Source organism: Pelodiscus sinensis, chromosome 9, assembly GCF_049634645.1.
Source record: "Pelodiscus sinensis isolate JC-2024 chromosome 9, ASM4963464v1, whole genome shotgun sequence".
Classification (NCBI taxonomy): Eukaryota; Metazoa; Chordata; order Testudines; family Trionychidae; genus Pelodiscus; species Pelodiscus sinensis.
Genome location: NC_134719.1, coordinates 11,702,659 through 11,721,873, shown reverse-complemented (window position 1 = coordinate 11,721,873; position 19,215 = coordinate 11,702,659). Strand labels below are relative to the sequence as shown.

General features: G+C 48.9%; 1 protein-coding gene across 3 annotated transcripts in view; it reads right to left on the bottom strand.

Annotated features, from left to right (window-relative positions):
- Positions 1-19,215, bottom strand: part of ACOT11 (acyl-CoA thioesterase 11) — a 122,598-nt gene that overhangs the window by 30,569 nt on the left and 72,814 nt on the right. For 2 of the 3 annotated variants that reach the window (XM_025189817.2, XM_025189819.2), the window contains 2 exons: positions 8,449-8,611; positions 3,335-3,404 (listed from right to left, as the gene is read on the bottom strand). In XM_025189817.2, the coding sequence (XP_025045602.1) occupies positions 3,335-3,404; positions 8,449-8,611 (233 nt within the window). Of the gene's footprint in view, positions 1-3,334; positions 3,405-8,448; positions 8,612-11,231; positions 11,256-19,215 lie in introns of those variants that run through there. The other variant, XM_075936027.1, reaches the window with a different exon arrangement.

The window sequence follows — 19,215 nt, the reverse complement described above, 5'->3', positions numbered from 1 at the left end:
TATAAACAGGGTAACCAGACAACAACCCTTGCCCCAGAAAGCTCACAATTTGTGTTTATAATAAGATGCATCAAGTGAATGGACTACGGCAGACCAAAGAGAGAGGATGTGTGGGAGGAGACTAAGAAGAGGTGGTAAAACAGCGCAACATTCCCACTTTGCATGGCAGAAAGTGGGCTCAGATTGCCCCTTACCTAGCCTAGTGTTTACTGTTTATCCAATACTGTGCCCTTTTAGACATAGTTTTCATTTTCCTCACACTGATTTTTGCTGTAGATTGCATTGGAATGGACAGAACTGGAGTCAGGAAGTCAAAGCCTTAGCAGGACAGACCACTGGCATTAGCCCCCATTCCTCCCAAGAGCCCCATTAGCCCCAACTAGGTTTCGTTTCTCTCCCTTCCTTGCACCTCATCCACTAATACAGAAGCTTGATTTGGTTACTGTAACTTTTTAAGAAGCCTCGGAGCAATATCTAAGACATACTGGTCATGGCATAATATTGATCAGCTGTTTACAGAACAAAGACCATACATTTCTTGCCAAGATATACAGGTGGCACATTAAAATGATGGCTTCTCAGTCTTCGGAGCACAGACAGAATGCAGAGGAATTGGTTTTCAAAATGAAATTGATTTATTTGATGAAAGAAAATGAAAAATTGCCAGGTGTTTAAGTTTAAAGCAAAGTCTATTAGTACAATTAGCAACAGGTTAGACTCCAAGAACACCAATCATTCCTTTTTAAAGTGTCTCACAAATTACCGTATCCCTTTATTAATTTGATTTTCACTTCTATGGGCTACCACCTTGGATTCCCTTTTGTGATTTCATCACAGATTTTCAAGTGAATGGAGAAGTGGTGAGAGAAGTCGAACTAACCACATGCGAGACAGAGCTCCTCTATTGAAAAGCTAGCAGCATGAAGAGAGGCTGCACCCACTTTTAGGAGCAACAGGGTTCTGTTTCTCATCCAGTCCGCTCGATCTGTCTCTGCTGTGACTTGAACAAGGATGAAATGGAACAAGACGCACAATTTGGTTTGCACAAGCCGCCTATCAGGATCCCAAAGTGGTAACTTTTATCACCACCAGTCCAGGAGAGATTTGAACTACTGCCCAAAAGGCCACAGCTACTCCCAATGCCTGAGTCATCCAGAGGTCATTTGTCTATATTTTACATACAGGCAGAGCAACAAAAGCCCAGTTGAGTGTCTGACATGAATGCTAATGCTCTGTCTGAGGGACTGCAACATGGAAAGAGTTTTGCCAAAGGATTTTTCATCAGGTCCATGACTGGGATGCCGGTCATTAACACTGTGCTTCTCCATCATTGTACTACCTGCTCTTCCAGATCCCTTTCAAGCAGAAGGGAGGAGTTTGATTTTGCTTGTAACCACTTAAGCGTCGCTGCTGAGCAGCCTGCTCCAGACACTGCAGAGTGCTGATGAGACACTTCAAGATGTCAAGGTTTGGTTTAGGAAACCATCCAAACAGGTAACTGAATGCTCATCCAGAGCTCTTAAGACACAGCAGCTGGCAGGTTGTCTCCCGAGGACAGGCTGGTGTGAAATTTCTGATGCTGTGCCTTCTGCTTCCTGGCTAGAGATACAGGCACCACCTCTCTACAGGCTAGAGATACAGGCACCACCTCTCCTCTGCCCTTCCTGGCTCTGACCGGGACAAGAATCAGAAGTACAGAGATATGGCAAAAAAGGATGGAGTGCGCTGAAAATGCAATCACCCCAAATAAGCTTCCAGTAAGGTCTAGACTGAGGTTTGGGTCAAGAGTCAGGGGAGCTCTGTGATCTCTATCAGTTTCCTCAGCAAGGGATAGTCCTTTAGCTGTTAATGCACCATCACGATTAGCCTAGGAGGTCTGACGGGTCAGAAAGTGCATGACTTCTGGATGCAACCACTACCGTTAGGAGCCATAAGGATGGTTTAGAACTGTACCTGTGTCAGTGGAGCCAGCCACCTGTAATGGCCAATAGTTCCGTGCGCCTAAACTGAAGGGTTTGGCTACCTCAACTGTGATAGTAGCTCCTAGTTAGCTCCATGGGAGTCAGAGGAAAGGAAGATCTGCAATGAACTCACTGACCTTTTTAAATGGTAAAGGAGACTGGAGGACATTAAGGTATCTTGTCTCTATAGGTCTCAAACCTACTGATGGACAAATAATGGCCCAAGCTATTGGACTGTGTACGGCCCTTTAATAGTGCCATGTCTGCAAGTCACAGGTAGAATTAAAGGCAGGATTACCATCTCTAGGGAAATGGCATCTTGGCAAAGTTCCAAAACTTCATAGGATCAGAAGTTCTACATTCACTTCTTCACAGAGCTACAGACAGCTCTCACCATAGGAGGCATTAGATTTTGTAGGCCAGCAAGATACGTCGACATGCAGTGCAGTACAGTATTTTATTCAACAAAATTTATGGAGACAGCAAGGATTTTACAGCAAGGTCTTCACTTCTGGCTGCACATTAGATGACAACATTACCACACGCCATTACACAGCTTCCGTGTTCCACCCCAGAGCTGGCTGCATTTCAGGTGTGAGTGAAGCAACGATCCCTATCCTTGCCTACTCTTCCCAGGATGGTGTTAGGGTTAGTTAATGGCAGTAAATGGATTGGAGATCCTTGAAAGAGAAGGTGCTACAGTGGCATTTACAGACAGACTGATCTTCTGGGCTATAAACATTATTTCTATACCATAAAACATAGAAACGCCCATCCTCAGGGTGGCAAGGCTCAAAGCTGGAGTCAAGAGACTTGAGCTCAGTGCTATCAGGCTAAAAATATCCAAGTCATCCCTGTGAGAAGCAGGGAGCCCCAGTGGGAACAGCTATTTTTTGCTCCATAGCACAAACCTGGGTCTGTTCAACTGGCTCCAAGACGCACTGGCACAATTACGGAGGGAGTTTTTGGCAGCATAGAGAGACCCTACATCAAAGAGGGCTGCTTGAATGAAGAAGAGAGGAGCTGGATTATGAGGGAACACCAGGAGGATAACCAAAGCAAAAAGCCTCCCAAATGAACTAAACATCAATATTATTAGAGAAGTAATATGAGGCTGTTCACTGCCAGGTCCCAGGGGGATTCTAGCCCTTAACATGTAGGTATTCTGCAGGGTCCACCTCAGATCCTGGGTTCAGAGCCACTGTGGCTTACATTCCCTCTGGACTGGGTTGGGGGAGGGATGACCTTTATCCAGAATAGAAGGGATCATTAACATTGCATACAGACTCTAAATCTTCAATATTTGCTGCATGCCAGAGAAGAATTTTTTTTTCAAAGCCAGGGAAACTGCAAGAGAGGAAAAAGGCATTTACCTAATCGTGTGCTCAAAATAGATATCATCCACAGAAGCCGTGACGCAGGGGCAGCCAGCATGTCTCTCGGCTGAAAAAGAGAACAAAACGGCACCAGTTACCGTCATGCAATCAGTGCACCCAATAACTGGACTTTTTCTGGTCTTGCAACTCAAGTTGCAGACTTGGAACAGACATAAGCAACCCTGATCTCTGCAGATCCACACTGTCCATTGCATGTAGGACACAAGATTCCCTTTGTGTTGAGGGTCAGCACAGGTTACACTGAGAAAATGCCCATTGCTATGTCCCTTAATCAAAGGCTTTATGTGTTTAACAATGACCAGCAGACAGATTACTTGTCTGATCTTTCCAGTCACACAGGCATACTACTCCCAGTACGCTAACTGAGCAAATCTATGGAGCCGTTTTCTTCGTAGGTTTCCCCCCAAAATCTGTCAAACATATATTGCAACAGTTAAACCAATTGGACATTCTACTAAGTAGAGATAGAATTTTAAAACATGATCTAATTTATCAGCGTGTCCTCAAGTCTCCCTCCACATTCATGTCTGTTACTAGGATGTATATTTATCTTATGAACAATTGGTGGGTAGTTTATATTTTCAAGGCCTCCTAGCTATACACTGGAAACTTTCTCCTTATCTCCTGTGGCTAGGAGATCTCTAAGAGCGTGGGTTTGATAAATACTAATATCTACCGCTTATATGGTGCTTTTCATCAACAGACCTCAAAGAGCTTCACAAGCTTTAATGCATTTTGCATGTAGCTTCACAACACAGGGAAGTGCTGTTGTCCCCATTTTCACAGACGGGGAACTGAAGCACGGATAGATTAAGTGACTTGCCTAAGGTCACACAGAAAGTCTGTGGCAGAACCTGGAGTCCCAAATCCTACTTTAACCACAGGCCTATCTTCCTGCTACAGATTTCTTGAAAGTGCAATCCCCAAACTGGAAACCCAGCTGAACAGCATCACTTATCAAGCTCTTGCCAACATTTTATTTAAAATGTTTACAACTGTATTTGATAATGGAGTTGGAGCTAGAAGCTGTGCTGTGTGTAACCAACAGGTAACTCGGGAAGCATGGTACTGCAAGACAAGTACTGAGACAGCCTCGCAAGAACTGCATTGTGACCACACCTACTGCAGGACATTGCAGACAGCTGGCCCACAGGACTATTACAGGGACAGTGGTCTCTCTCCAGATGCACAGGGAGACAATATCATTTCAGAAAATGCGACACTGCCATGGCTAAGAGAGGGTTCTCTAATCTTTTTTTTTCCATGGGCGGTGAGTTATATGGGCTCGTGATGCCCATGCTCCAGTAATATTCAGAGCCAGGGACCCTGCTCCACCAATATTTGGAGCTGGGTCTCTCCTCCGGCCCTGCCTGGAGTGGGCCCCAGCCCCCACCTGCCGGCCCCCCCGCGCATCTGCCCACCCCAGCCCCAGAGCATCCCTCCCCCCCATCCCTGTCCCTTCCCTGCCATGCACAGCTTTCAGTCCAGCTCCCCCTTGCCAGCCTGCACTGCCGGCTGCTGCTGCCATGTGCAGCGTTTACAGTTAAGCGGGGAGACGTCTGGGTGTGATGTGACATCACAGCCCGGGACTTTAAAACTGCTCGGCGCAGCGTTGCGCCACGTGGCCTAGCTCCAGATTCGGAGTCTGGAGATTTCTGGGGCCCAAGCGTAGACTCCGGCCCCACAAAGTGGAAGGCAGAAAGTAAGGTAAGGGGAAAGGTAAGGGGTGGGAGAGGAAGAGGCTTGCGCAGAGGGGGAGGGGGAAGAAAGGGGAAAGCACCAAGAGACAGTGTGGAGGTGAGACAAATGCCAGGGGACCAACTGCGGATAATGAGGAAAAGGGCAGGAGGGGAGGTGTCAGTGGGAGAGGGGGCAGGCAACTGAAGGATAGAGGGGGGAATGGGAGGTGCTGGGAGAAGGCTTGAAAGAAGAGGTGGGCATGAGAAAGGTGGGGATGGAGCAAGTCATGTGTGAGGGCACAGGGGCATGAGGGAAACGGGAGCAGAGGATGGTGAAGGGGTGGGCATCAGGGAAAAAGAGGGCAAAGGGGGCAGGGGCAGTAAGGGAAGGGGGAGGCACCAGGAGGGTGCAGGGGTAAGGGAAGGTGCAGGTGCCAGGAGATTCTGGGGGTGAAGCAGAAGGGCAGACACCTGCAGGGGAGGGACCAGCACCAGAGGAGAGAGGCAGGGCAGGTGTGTAGAGGGAGGTGTTAGAAGAGGGGATGAGGAGGGGTAGCTCACATGATCAGAGTGGGGTTCCTCGAGGAGTGGGCACAAGGGGTAGAGAAGGGCTGATGGAGGGGGGCAGGTTGCAGGAGGGCTGAGGGCAGTGAGAAGGGCAGGAGTCAGGACATCAGAAGAGGGTGAGAAGTTGGGGGCAACAGGCACCAGAGGAGCTGATGGAGCAAGGGGAGGAGACATGGCAGCAGAGAGAAAAGGTAAAGGTTTATAAAGTATTTATTAATAACTTGGGTGCCACAGTGGCACATCCAAACAAGCCACATGAACTCAGTACTGGTGCACAACACAAAATTCATTCTGCTCATGGGTGGAAACTCTTAGGCTATGTCTACACTGGCAGCTTCTTGGGCAAGAATGTCTTGTGCAAGGGTTCTTGTGCAAGAAGTCTTGCACAAGAACATGTCCACACTGCCATGTGTGAGCTGTGCTTTTGCACAAGAGCATCCATGGCAGTGTGGACGCTCTCTTGCGCAAGAAAGCTCCGATGGCTCCATTTTAGCCATAGGGGTTTCTTGCACAAGAAATCCCTGCCGAGCATCCACACTGCCCTCTTGCGCAAACGAGCTTACACCTGTTAGAAAAGGGTGTAGCTCTTGCGCAAGACGCCCTCCCTTACCATGCCATCCTGTAACTTTCCTTGCACAAGAGCAGGCGGGCAGTGTGGATGCTCTGTGGGTTCTTGCCCAAGAACGGCTGTACTTGCACAAGAAGCCGTGAGTGTAGACGTAGTCTTAGAGGGAACACTTCCCCCAGCCTCTCTGCCCCCGAGTTAATGTCACACACACTGGGTTAATGCAATTGCAGGATAGTTGCATGAGGGGGGTTTGGTGGGAGCCAGACTGATCCCTGTTGGTAGGAGGATGGTGGGAAAAGTCCTTCGAGAGGGGTGACATGACACCTTTTACTTCTGGTCATGTGTCCGTCTTGCCCCGAGCATGTTACCTCCAGGGGCCTGGTTAACAGGAGTCAGGGGCTGTGGCTAATGGGGCACCACCAAAAATTATACAAACCTGCCGCCCCTGTTCCTTCTGTGGACCACTTCATAGAGCCTTCCAGTGATCTGCCTCCCAGACCACAGAGAACTGACTATGGCATCAGACTCCATCCTAGCTCAGAGTTTCCATGCACTAGATTGTGCAATTGTGCTTCTTTGGGAGCGGTCTCCCATCCACCTCTTAGGAAGCAGGATCCAATTCCATGCCAATCCCCCTCGGATCTTGCTTCTGTTTCTGAGAAGCTCCCTGAAGAGCTGTTTACCCGGGTTTCCTGCACCATCACGCTGCTGCCTCGCTCTGAATTACATCCCAGCTCTCCCCTTCATATTTGATCCCCCAATAATTTGGAAAGACTTTCATTTAAGGACTAACCCAGTCATCATTTTATTTGCTTCCGCTCCACATATAAAGTTTGCCTGTTCTCTCTGGCTCCCCCCGCATTGTCGTGTTATAATACAGGTGTCTTCAGCAGTATGGCCCCATTGTCGGACCACACTCAGACACAGGATCCTGGTCCACTGGGACAGAACTGCTGGGCCAGACAAGATTATTGGTTTGTCTAATTTAGCATCCTCCCTTTGGCACCAGCTCAGCAAGACATCTCAGCAGAGGAGAGTAATGCAGCATGTGCTAAGCTTTAAGAGCAAGCCCCCTGGTCTCAATAGAGCACATGCTTGGCTCTGTTGCTGAACTCGTGTCATAGGACTGTGGTGTGAGCAGCCATGCCTAGTGGTTAGAACAGGAGTATGCCCTGTGGATGGCTCTCATGGTCTTGAGCCACAGCAGACTGCTCGACCAAGACACTCCTGTATTAGCCAGGAAACAGACTGGGCCTTTCTAATGGCAGGAACAAATCTGCTACCTAGTTTTAAGATCAATATTGTCCCTGCATATTCTCTTCGTGGGTCACGTTTCCTTTGTTAATAACCAATCAGATGAAACTCCAGTAGCAAAGGCCATACTTTTAGCTCTCTGCTGTATTTTAGGCTGCCCAGACTCAGGGCTGCTCTGTTCATAACAGCTTCCCTCTGAGCTCTTCTGACCCACATCAGATAGACAGACAGGAGGGGGAGCTTGGCAGGGAGGGAAGGGAAGAATTGGAGACCCAATGACTCATGTGAAGACAAGCTAGGGAGAGGATACCATGGTAGTGTCCCATAGATGTTCAGACCAAGCACTGAATGGATCCGTATTGAACTACCTGGGAAGATAAATCTGTCACCAATTATTAAAAGGTTACATCCTTGATTCACAGTCATAATTGTTCTCTTGTCTCCATAGAGAAAGGAGAGGGAACCTCAGCTGATTTCATGGCTACCTGGAAGGCTGACGAGTTCTATGGAGAGTGGAGGGGAATGAAAGAAAACAAGGGACAGGCAGAGCACAAAAAGGTGGTTTGGATCAAAGCTGGCCTGGCCCATCTGACCAGTATCCCTGAGCTAGCTGCCACGTGTCCAGTTTTCAATCAGAAAGTCCGGCTGAAAGGGGACTTGTTCCACGTGGGCTCACATGTCCTGACTGGACACCTGAAGTCCAGTTGCCATGGGTGGGGACCAAAGGAGGAGAGGCTGTGTCATTGACCCACATCAATCCCTGCTCAGCTGGGGCCACCTCCTACCTGCATCTCATGGGCAGGAAGGCTCCCCTCCTAGCCTTGGAGCCCAGCTGGGGCGGGATTGAGCAAGGAGGAAGGGGGAGTGTGACAGGCGGGGGAAGAGGCTGCACAAGGGGAAGATTCTGGTTTTCCTGCTGTAACGTCCGGTTTTCAGACATCAGAAAGTCAGCAGCCCTGTTTGTTCCTGCGCGGCCAGCGGGCTGCCAAACTGGGGGGGGGGGGGGGGAAGAACACGCTTACCGGAGAGGCAGGCGGTGGTGTCGATCCACTTCAGCAGCTGCCCGATACTGAGCTCGCCACGGTGGTTCGTGTGGCAGGGCAGCACCAGCTGGCTCATCTGCACCTCAGTGGGATTGCGGTAGCCCTGCCCGCCCTCCATGGCCAGCAGTGTAGAGGCGGAGCCCTGGAGAGGAGGGGAGAAAACACAGAGAACTCAGCACCTGTGGCAGCGAGCAGGGACCCGGCTGCAGCCTGCCCTGACCCCACAGCCAGGCACAAGTTGGCGGAGGGGCAGGAAGGCTTCCCAGGCTTCCCAAGTGAGGTGCTTTGCAGATGGGGCCTCCTTAAGGCTCAGAGCTGCTGGTCACTCGCTTGCCAGGCTCGGGGCTAAGAACTAAGCCACTAATCCAAGGCCTTTGGGGGGAGCCATATCAGGAACACATGACACAGTCCAGGTTTAAAAAAAAAAAAAAAAAAAGTAAAAGCCCCTTTTCCCATGTGTCTCAGGGAGAAGCGAACCATGCTCTGCTGGGCTAGCATGCCAAGATGGGGTGTGTCAAAGGAGCTCCCAGGGGATAAGCCATCCAGTTCCCCAGCAACAATGGAGCGGAGCATGGCTGGAATCAGAATTCCTGGCCAGAAGTGGCACCTTCTTAACCCTGCAGCAGTTACCAGACAGGCAAAAAAACCCCCGAACATTTCTCCTTTCTGTTAGCAGAGTCAGGCCAGAAAGGGAGAGTGAGCAGCATCTGGTTCCGCCGTGGGAATCATTATTTATCATCTAACAGCACCAAAAAGAGGGGCCATTTGGAGCTGAGCCCCCACAGAACTCCCAGTCCGGGTAGGCAGAAGGCTCAGGAAAGTTCCAAAGGAAAATTCTTCACTGCTGGAGATAGGGCTAGGCTATGCCTGGCCCCATATTGCCCCAGCATTTAGAATGCAGCCATGGTGGGTGGGGGGCTGGTTCTGACCCACCTCCAGTTACCAGGCAGTCATTGGAAAGCGCGCTGGTCAGAAAACACAATGAAAACTCAAAATACCCTGATTCAAAAGGGGCACTTTGTGGCTGCGGTTGTCCCGTGGTAGGCCAGGGTCAGGACTCCGGACACCCTCCTCTCATCCAACACGGTGAAAGTGGTGCACCGTTGAAACGACAGTCCGTTCCAAGAACTTATCCCGTAAGAGTCAATAGGAACATAAGGCCTCCAGGATTACAACCCCCTTGAGGCAAGACTGCCATTTGTTAATCAAAATATTTCAGGTGACAGCCAAAATATTTCCGTTTCCAGTAAAGCGATGAAATGTACATTCTCCACAGAAAGCCAACACTTCGCAAAAAATACCATTTAGTCAAAAGATCCAATTTTCTGTTCAAAATATTTGAGGTGGAGAATTTCCTGCCATCAGAAAGAGCACAGCATGGTTTTCAGCTCACCAGCTGCTTGCCGGGCTGGCTCTTCCCGTACGCTGAGAGCGTTCGGAGATCAAATCCAGAACCTACATTGCCTCGCCCGTCTACAGTCAGACTGATGGAAACAGCAGCAGCTCACACAGCAGTTTATTCCTTACAACGGGGTGAGGAACCTTTTTTGGGTCAGGGGCTGCTGACCCACAGAAAAACCAGTCGGGGGCCGCACACAAGTGAGACGCCCCTGAACGAGAAGGAGAAAAACACTCCCCACATTCTCCTTGCACACCAGCGCCTAAACGGGCCCAGGCTAGTAGACTTTGTAGGTTCCAGCCCTGCAGGTGGATGGAAGGGAGTGCCAGTACAGGCTCCCCAATGCTGAGCCTCAGGGGCTGGATCCAGGCAAGCTGGGGGCCACATCTGGCCCCCCAGGCCTGAGGTTCCCCACCGCTTCCCTACACCATACATAATGTTTGGGCCCTGGGCACTTTGAAACAGGATACATTCCACATCTTTAGTAAACAAGATAGAATATAGCAACATACTAATTTACTTCTCAGAACTCTGTGTTTTACTAGCCAGATGATCCATAAGTCTGGACCCTTCTACTTCCCCATTTGTCTGGCTGCTTTGGCTTGCAAATTGAAGGCTTTTCTGACTCATGAAGGCAAATTTGTTCCTAAGTAAAAGGGCACTAACCTAACAAATAAGTTGAGAGAGAGAGAGAAAGAAAACAAGCATGTGCATTTTACTTATGTGGATGGACGGTAGTTTGTACCTAGCCATTTTCATAGCTTCCCCTGTAAAGTCAGTTTCCCTTGTTTGAGTCTCACACAAACCAACAGGGGACAAAAAAATTGTTTTTTAAAAATGGAAGCTGTAATTATAAAGCCACCAAAAAAAAAAAACCACACCACAACCACCATCACACCAGCGGCAGGTTCGGAAAACTTTTAAACTGATTAGATGATCGTGCTGTGTCCTTTTACATCAATGAAATTACACCAGAGATTAACTTGACCCCGATGAGTAACTGACCAGACACCAGTCTAGATTTTGTTCTGAACTTTCCTCTTCTTTCCGAGCTTCTTTTTCTCTCTTGATACAAAGTCCTCACTGCAGCAGCTTCCCTTGCAGATGATCTGCAGACGTTTTAATGGGTTTGTTTTCAAAATTAAGCCTTCTCTGTTGAAAATGTCCCCTGTTCTTTTGGGCTCGGCATATCTGAACACAGTGCCGTCTCTCCACGCAGCTTTAGCCTCCCCTACTGCATTTGTAATAGGCGAGCTCCGTTTCCATAGCTACTGTTATAAGATGTTCCCGAAACGGTTCAATTCTCAGGTTAGAGATTACAATGTGTGTCAAGTACATTTATATTAAAATATCACACTCTCACCCAGTGAACTGGATTCCAGCTCCTGTGCTAGCCCCAGAGTGCTGCAGGACCACTGTACCCCATGCAACTCACAAGCCACACATCCTGGATAGAAGGACTTCAGCTTTGGTTAGTTCTTGCTGAAGCTTAAAAATAAATAAATAAACCACCACACCTGTTAGTCCATGATGTGACTTCCCAGCCTCCCCACACTAGCAACATGCCAGGAGAAGTCTATTTTTAGAAGCAGCCTTAAAGTTACAAGCCAGCCAGTCATGGTTCAAAGCCTATGCATCTCTGCAAAGCCTTCTCCTTTTTACTGCCTCTTTGTTTTGCTATCCCTATAGGAAATAAATGGATCACCCATTGGCACAGAGGATGAATTTCCTCCTCCTGCACACTGATATAGCACTGGACTGGCCGGGTAGATTATGGAGAATGTATGCCTTTGCTATTGCCTAAAGTCGGAATCATGACACAAAGCTAGGACCAATGGCCCGCTCTGGTCGGATAACACCTCTGACAGCGAGGTATCCCACAACCACATGGCACTAGCTGCTGGGCCAGGAGCGAAGATCACCCGTGATTCAATTACAGCATGCTGCAGTGGGCAAGGTTTGTGAGCCGCTACACAACCCTGCAGACTGCCAGGGCAATCCGAATGGTGAGCGTGGGAACTGAATGCCATTGCAACAAAACCACAAGACCATCCCCTTGACCACAAGATGTATTATTTTTCTGATTATTGGAGACCGGCAGAAGAGACACTCAAGCCAGAGTCTGAGGTTTAAACCTACCTCCCCGCCCTCGATTCCCATTGGCCATTCTGTACCCCTGGCATGCAGCCAGTGCCAGAAGCAAAAGATTCCACTGAAAAACAACATGAGCAAAGTGGTTCTTGCTTTGTTTCTGGCCCTTCTGAAGCAGGAAGCGTTGGGACTCTCAATCCACCAGGTCACGTGAGATTTCCAGACTCAAGAGCTTTCTGAAGAGAATCTAGGTCAGGATTTTCAAATTCAGTTGCCTACAGTTAGGCAGAGGAATAAGTGGCCTGATTTTCAGAAATACTCAGTATCCGCAGCTCCCCTCTGAAATCAGTGCAAGTCAGAGGTGCTCAGAGCCTTTGGAAGGAAGAAAGAAAAAAAAGTCAGGCCACTTATTCCAGTGCCTCATGTTGTGCTCTAGAGTTTGAAAACTGTAACCCACATATTTAAGTGCCTAAGATGGAGTCAGATACTGACTGTTAAACACCCAACTCTGAAAATTCTGGCCACAAACTTTTTGGGCTTCTGTGAACTTCTGTCTGCAAGGTTCACTCAGTCGCTACCTCTGCTCAGCTTTGGTGGCCTAGATGTTTATACACATTTAAGTTTGCTACTTGGAATCATTTATAATCCTCTTGTTTTGGTTTGGATGGGCTTAGCCCAAGACTTGTATGGAGAAAATAATTCGTAGATGTGGTTGCTCCATCTCAAAGAGAGAGATCTTGGCACTGGAAAAAGTTCAGAAAAGGACAACAAAAATGATTAGGGATCTGTAACGGCTACCATATGGGAAGAGATTAATAAGACTAGGACTTTTCAGTTTGCAAAAAGAGATGACTAAGGGAAGGATATGATAGAAACCAATAGAATCATGACTAGTGTGGAAAAAGTGAATGCAGAAGAGTTATTTACTCATTCCCATAACACAAGGACCAGGGGTTAGGTTATCAAATTAAATTAATAGGTAGCAGATTTTAAAAAACAAACAAAAGGAAGAATTTTTCCACATAACCTGTGGAATTCCTTGCCAGAGGATGATGTAAAGTCCAAGACGAACAGAGCTCAAAAAAGAGCTAGATAAATTAATGGAGGTTAAATTCAAGATGGGCAAGAATGGTGTCCCTAACCTCTGTTTGTCAGAAGCTGGGAATGGATCACTTGATTCCCTGTTCTTTTCATTCCCTTTAGAGCACCTGGCACTGGACTCTGTCAGAGGACAGGATACAGGGCTAGATGGACCTTTGGTCTGACTCCAGTGTGGCCGTCCTTATGTAGGCAAGTTATACCTATGAATGTTTGTCTTCTCTGTATTAGCATTTGCAACATACTGATTTTCAAAATGACTACCACATTCTAAAACTACGTATCTAGCATCTGGGCTTCAACCCTTCTCCCTAAAAGCCTCCACTAAGTTACATGTAAGCTCTCCCTCTCCTCCACATCTCCTGAAAGATCATTTTGCTTTTGTTTTTTATACCTCACAGCTATGGAAAACCTTGAGCTGGCCTTTCTTTGAGCGCCAGAAGATCTGCACCTTATAGCAGGGAGCTAAGATGTGCACTGGTGCACAGCCAGTTTTTCCATTTAGAGACTGAAACTGCTAACATGTAAGCCTGCAAGGGGCAAGCCAAAAAAGGAAACACGCACGCACACGCACACACACACACACACACACCACACACACACACACCCCTGAGACAAGTGTTCCCTGTAAGCTGAGTGTTTGTCAGCCACCCAGGAAAGATTCCAATGCCACCCAGCTGATTAGCAGAGCACTCACAGTCGGCAGCATGTGCACCACCAATAGAAAACACACCTGCACATGTCTCTGTGTGCATAACATTTATTCTGCCTGTAGATGGAAAAAGTAGAAGGAGCATTGCCTGAGAGCAATGAGGTTCTGATTTAGAACATGCTACCATGGGTTCAATTGAAATGGGGCAAGGCAGTGGAAGCAGATTTCAGGAGCAGACGTTTCTGTCTGGGGGGAATGTGACAAGGGTCTGGGCATCACAGAGCTAGCTAGAAAAGTGTGCACAGCCCTCACTGTGCCCTGCTTGAAGAAATGCACGTGGCTTTTCTGACTCCTGTGCACTCGCTCCACACGTGCGGCAGAAGGTATACGAGGAAGGCGCTCCCTGAAGATGTAATGGAAAAAGCAGGAAGAGAACAAAAGAAAGGTGGAAATGTGAAAACTGGAGAACAGCACAGAAGTGGGAAATAGCTACGCTCTTCCCTGTGATTCCTGGCTCAATGAAGATAGAATGCACCACTCAGGTGACATGGCTTGTAATTATGGCTGTCAATTGATGTGCATTAATGCCTGAGATTAACGCAGGGAAGGCTTAATGCAGTGGTCCCCAACACGGTGCCCGCGGGCGCCATGGGCATTTATGTGTACCTGCCTAGTGACCAGGGCCAGCAAGAGCCATTCTTGTGCCCTGGGCCCCAGGCACACGGCACATGCCCGGCCCCCGCCCCCACATGCGTGGCAGCCCCAAAATGTTGGGGACCACTGGCTTAATGTGTTAATTTTTTCAACACGTTAATCACAGGCGTTAATGCTGCGCTGCCCCTTTGAAACGCTGCTCCAGTGCTTCAAAGGGGCAGCGCATTAGGAGCCTGGGATCAGCTAGGCACTCCAGCTGACCCTGAGCTCCCATGGTGCTGCTCCTTGGAAACACTGGAGCAGCCTTTGCAAGGGGCAGCTGCACTGAGCCTGGGGTGAGCGGAGGATTCCAGCTGGTCTTGGGTTTCCGCAGCGCTGTCCCTTGGAAACGGTGGGGCAGCCTTTCCAAGGGGCAGCACTGCACCAAGCCAGGCTCAGCCGAGGACTCCAGCTGATCCCGGGCTTCCGTGGCTCTGCCCCTTTGAAACGCCGTCGCTGCATTTCACAGGGGCAGCTGCATTGAGCCTGGGGTTAGCCGAGCGTTTCAAAGGGGCAGTGCACGCAATTAATCGCAATTAATTTTTTTAATCGCTTGACAGCCCTACTAGTAATGAGACTTCTAGTTATTGGATTGCCATATTCTGCCTATATAACATCTGCCTCATTTTACTCGTCATGCCATACTTCCCCCCACAGTATTTTGTAACTCAGGATTATTACATTTTCAGAGGTCTGTGTGATCCAACCCTGGAATACTTTCTGTTAATGGCCCAAGAGGGCTGCACACTCCCAGCATTTGAGACCCAGGACAGATCAGCGCAGTGGTTTTCAAACTTTTTGTATAGGTGATGTCTTTCACACATCAAGCCTCTGAGTGTGACCCCCTCCTTATACATTAAGAATTGGGAGGGGGTAATTTAACAGGGGCTCAGGGCTGTCAGCATCACAGAGCTGACAACTTGTGACCCCCATGTAACCACCTTGCAATATCCGACAGGTAACGACCCCCTTTTGAGATATCTCCTGGGATATCTGGTCTCATAACTGGAAGCTGGGAAATCCTCAAAAATAAATTTTGTTGACACTCGCCAGACGGCATGATCGTGTTGGAGAGGGGGGCACATATTTGCTTGAGTATTTGACTGGTCAGTGGCTCAAAGGATTGATGTTCGTAGCCTAGACTTCCCCAGTTGCCTGCCAGAGACGTGTAACTGAGGCAGTGGTGCTATCCTTGCCAAGCTTTGTGTTAGGGCACAGGCAGGGGGCGCCTCACGGACTGGTTTGTGGTCGTGGACTGGCTCCGCCCCCTGGAAGGGGCAAGGCCTCCGGAGAAGGGGCAGTTCCCTCTGGGTGCTGTGTGTGCCTGGACACGGGAGGAGACTTCTCACACTTCCCTGCCCCACGCCAATTGTGGGCAGGGGAGTGGGTGAAGTCATTCGCTGTTCAAAATGGCTGGTGGCTCCCTCTAGGCGCTGTGCACCCTTGGTGGGGGGAAGGAACCACCAGCTGTTTTGAACAGCGAATGATTTTGTGCACACCCCCGCCCGTAGGTCTCGATTGGCCCGGGTTGGGGGAAGCAGCAGGGCGGCCGTGGGCTGCATCAAATGGCTTGGTGGGCCAGATATAGCCCCGGGCCGTATCCTGCCCATCCCTGCAGAGTGCTCAGCTGATCTCTACATTCTTTCAAGTAGCCTTCAGATGACCCACAGAAGCTAACACTGAGAGCAGCATTTCTCCACTGAGAGACTGACTCAAGGGGTTGGAGCTCTGACAGGAAACGCATGAGCAACAGCAGGGAGGAAGAACTCATCCAGAGATCTGTTTGCGATCTACGGGCCAGTACAACAGCTTGAATGCTCTAAAGTGGCAAGAACCTAGCAAGGAAGAAAAAGCAGCAACCTCTACTCTGCTCTGCTCAGAAATTTGAGTGAAAGAAACTAATCAATTACACTGCTGCTCTCCTTGGAGAAGAAGGTAGAAGAGATTCCTTGCAATCGGGGTTATATTTTTCACAGGTTACCTATATACAAGCACTGAGCCATGCAGAAATATCCAGTCGCAAATGCTTCCACTAACTCTGTGCCCAGCATGCTCGGTTATAAAGGAATCTGAAAACCACACTACATGTGAAAACTTCACCGAGCTTAGATTGTAACATTCAGTGTAACAACATGGCTTGCAGGCCAGAGGTCCCAGAATGATGCTACCCAGGATAGCCACAGCCAAAGCAAGCTTGGGTCCACATCCAGGCCCCTTCTTCCTGACTCCACACACCAAAACTCTTCTGGCGTGAGACTTCAATTACTTGTGTGTCACAATAAAGACCCCAGGCAGGACTGGCATCCCATTGTGCTAGGGCAGGGGTGGGCAAGATACAGCCCGCCCCCGCACATGTAGGGTTGCCAGGTGTCCAGTATTGACCCGGACAGTCCAGTATTTTTGCCTCCTGTCTGGTAAAAAACTCAGAAAATACCAGACACCTAAAATGTCCTGTATTTTCTGATTTTTTTTCCCCCCCCTGCCAGGAGGCGAACATACTGGACACCTGGCATCCTTACACACATTCAGCACGCGCCCCCCCCCCCCCCCCCCCGAACTCCTCTTAGGGGAGTTGTCCTGTGGCTGGAGCAGAAAAAAGAAGATGGCCACCAGCAAAAAGCCTCTTCTTAAAGGGGCCATGATGTTTTATTTATTTATTTATTGGGCTCCCCCCCAAACAGAATTTTTTTTTGGGAGGGGAGGGGTGTTCGGTATTTTTGGTTAAACCATCTGGCAACCCTATGCACACCCCTGGTAGTGGGGGGAGGGAGCTACCAGCCACTTTGAACAGCGAATGACTTCGTGCATTCCCCCGGCCGCAGGTTCCAACTGGCCTGGGGTTGAGGGAGCGTACAAAGTCTCCTCCCCCTGCCAGGGGTGCACAGCACCTAGAGGGAACCGCCCCTGGTGGCCCAAGGTTTCGCTCCCTCCAGAGGTGGAGCCGACCCACAACTGTGAACCAACATTCGTGAAGTGGCCCCCTCCCTGCCAAAGTTATTGCCCATCCTTGTGCTAGGGGCTCCCCATACACGACAGTAAACAGACCCTTCCCAAAAAACCTCATTATTAACTACTTGTGTTACCTACCAGCTCATAGGATCCAGCCTGTTTGGCTCATTGAAAATCTTGCCGCCCTACCCTGCCCCACTCCAGCCTCGATCTAAGCCAAAGCCAATCAAAAGGCAGAAGACACACCCCAAACCCTCCGGCAACTCCCCCTAGCCTAATTTACATCAAAAATAGGACAGAAAGGCATCTCCATTAGCATACAGAATGGAGAACAGCAATTTCAAGGCAAGAATCACACTGAACTCTGGGACACAGAAAGCAGGGAAGCATTACCGGATGGGAAATCTCTGCTCCAGATGCAAATGAACCCACGCCAGCTCAGTAATTAACAGACCAAGTTTAGTAATAAATCCTCTATTGGTATCCAAAATACTGGAACAGCCTAAGTGCATTATGAGCACCCTTTAAGGAACACCACCCGTTGGCAGGAATGATCTGTTCCTATTGTCCAGCCTAAACACCACAGCTTTGGAATACTCCCTGAACCATCAGTTTACCTATAAACCAATCTAATGTTCCTTCTTGAACCATTGTTGTTTCCCTACAAAAAGCCCTACCCACGCTCAAGTCAAGTGTTCCGATGCCTGGATCTAAAGTCTACACCAGTTCCATTGGGACTTCATCTTCTTCTCACTGACCGCACGTGGTGGGGGGAGGGAAGATGTGGCTCTGCTCGTCTCCAACACTTTGGACCCCCAGCTACCCTCACTAAGTGGAATAGAACCCTGATCGATTCCATCTTCAGAATGGTGAGATTTCTCTCTCTCTCGGTATGGCCTCCCGACCCTGCCTTATGTAATCGGTTGTTTGTTAGTCCTAACTTTTGTAATCAGGTTTGTTAGATATTGTAACTCTTTTACAATGTGGGTCTTTGCCCATGAAAGCTTATGCTCCAATACACCTGCTAGTCTATAAGGTGACTCCTTGTCACTTTTGTAACTCTTGTTTGCTTGCCTGCCCGTGTATGGCTACTACCTGGAAATAACTTTAATGGTTATGCTTCTCTCTCCCCATCCTCCCTTTTTGGGGGTGTTTTTTTTGGCTTCCCCACTCACTCCACAAAAACCGCTCTTTGAACCTAAGCTAAAGATGCCCCATGATACCCAAAAATCCCATGGGGTTTGCTCAGCAAGTGGGTTACTAGCAGAACAGTTGTGATGTGAAAGGGGGAATAGGGATGTGCTGGGGGTGTATAAAGGTGACAGCTTAAAGTGATGATAAACCCAGCCCACTAAATCCCAACGCACACGAGGGTCACAGCTTGGCACTGCTGTCCAACTCAGCCTACCATGTCCAGGGACATACAAGAAGTCAGCCAGCTCATGAGTGCAAATTGGTCCTCTTAGACATGCTCTGGTAACATGAGCGAGTTCATCAGATTCTAGGGCGGGAAGAATCATGTCCTGGGGAACCTAGATCCAGCAAGATGGCTCCATGGGGAGGAAAGTGGCAGAAGGAAGAAGCAGAGCTCCACAAGGACACAAGCAGCATACTGACAGAATTGTCAAACTTCCCCCCTACTCCCTGAAGAGTAATCTTAGCAAATGAGCACACCCCACAGTAACAGGAAAATCTGGTAAGACATAGGACTCAAATTCAAGTTATTTCACTCTTGCAAAGTGTCCCAAGTGAAGTCTCTGGTTAAAATGCATCTGTGACAGCTTCCACCCTTGTCCCGCAATAGCTTCCACTCTTGTCCCACAATTTGCTTTGAAGGCAATAGCCAAGGTTTTCAGACGTGGAG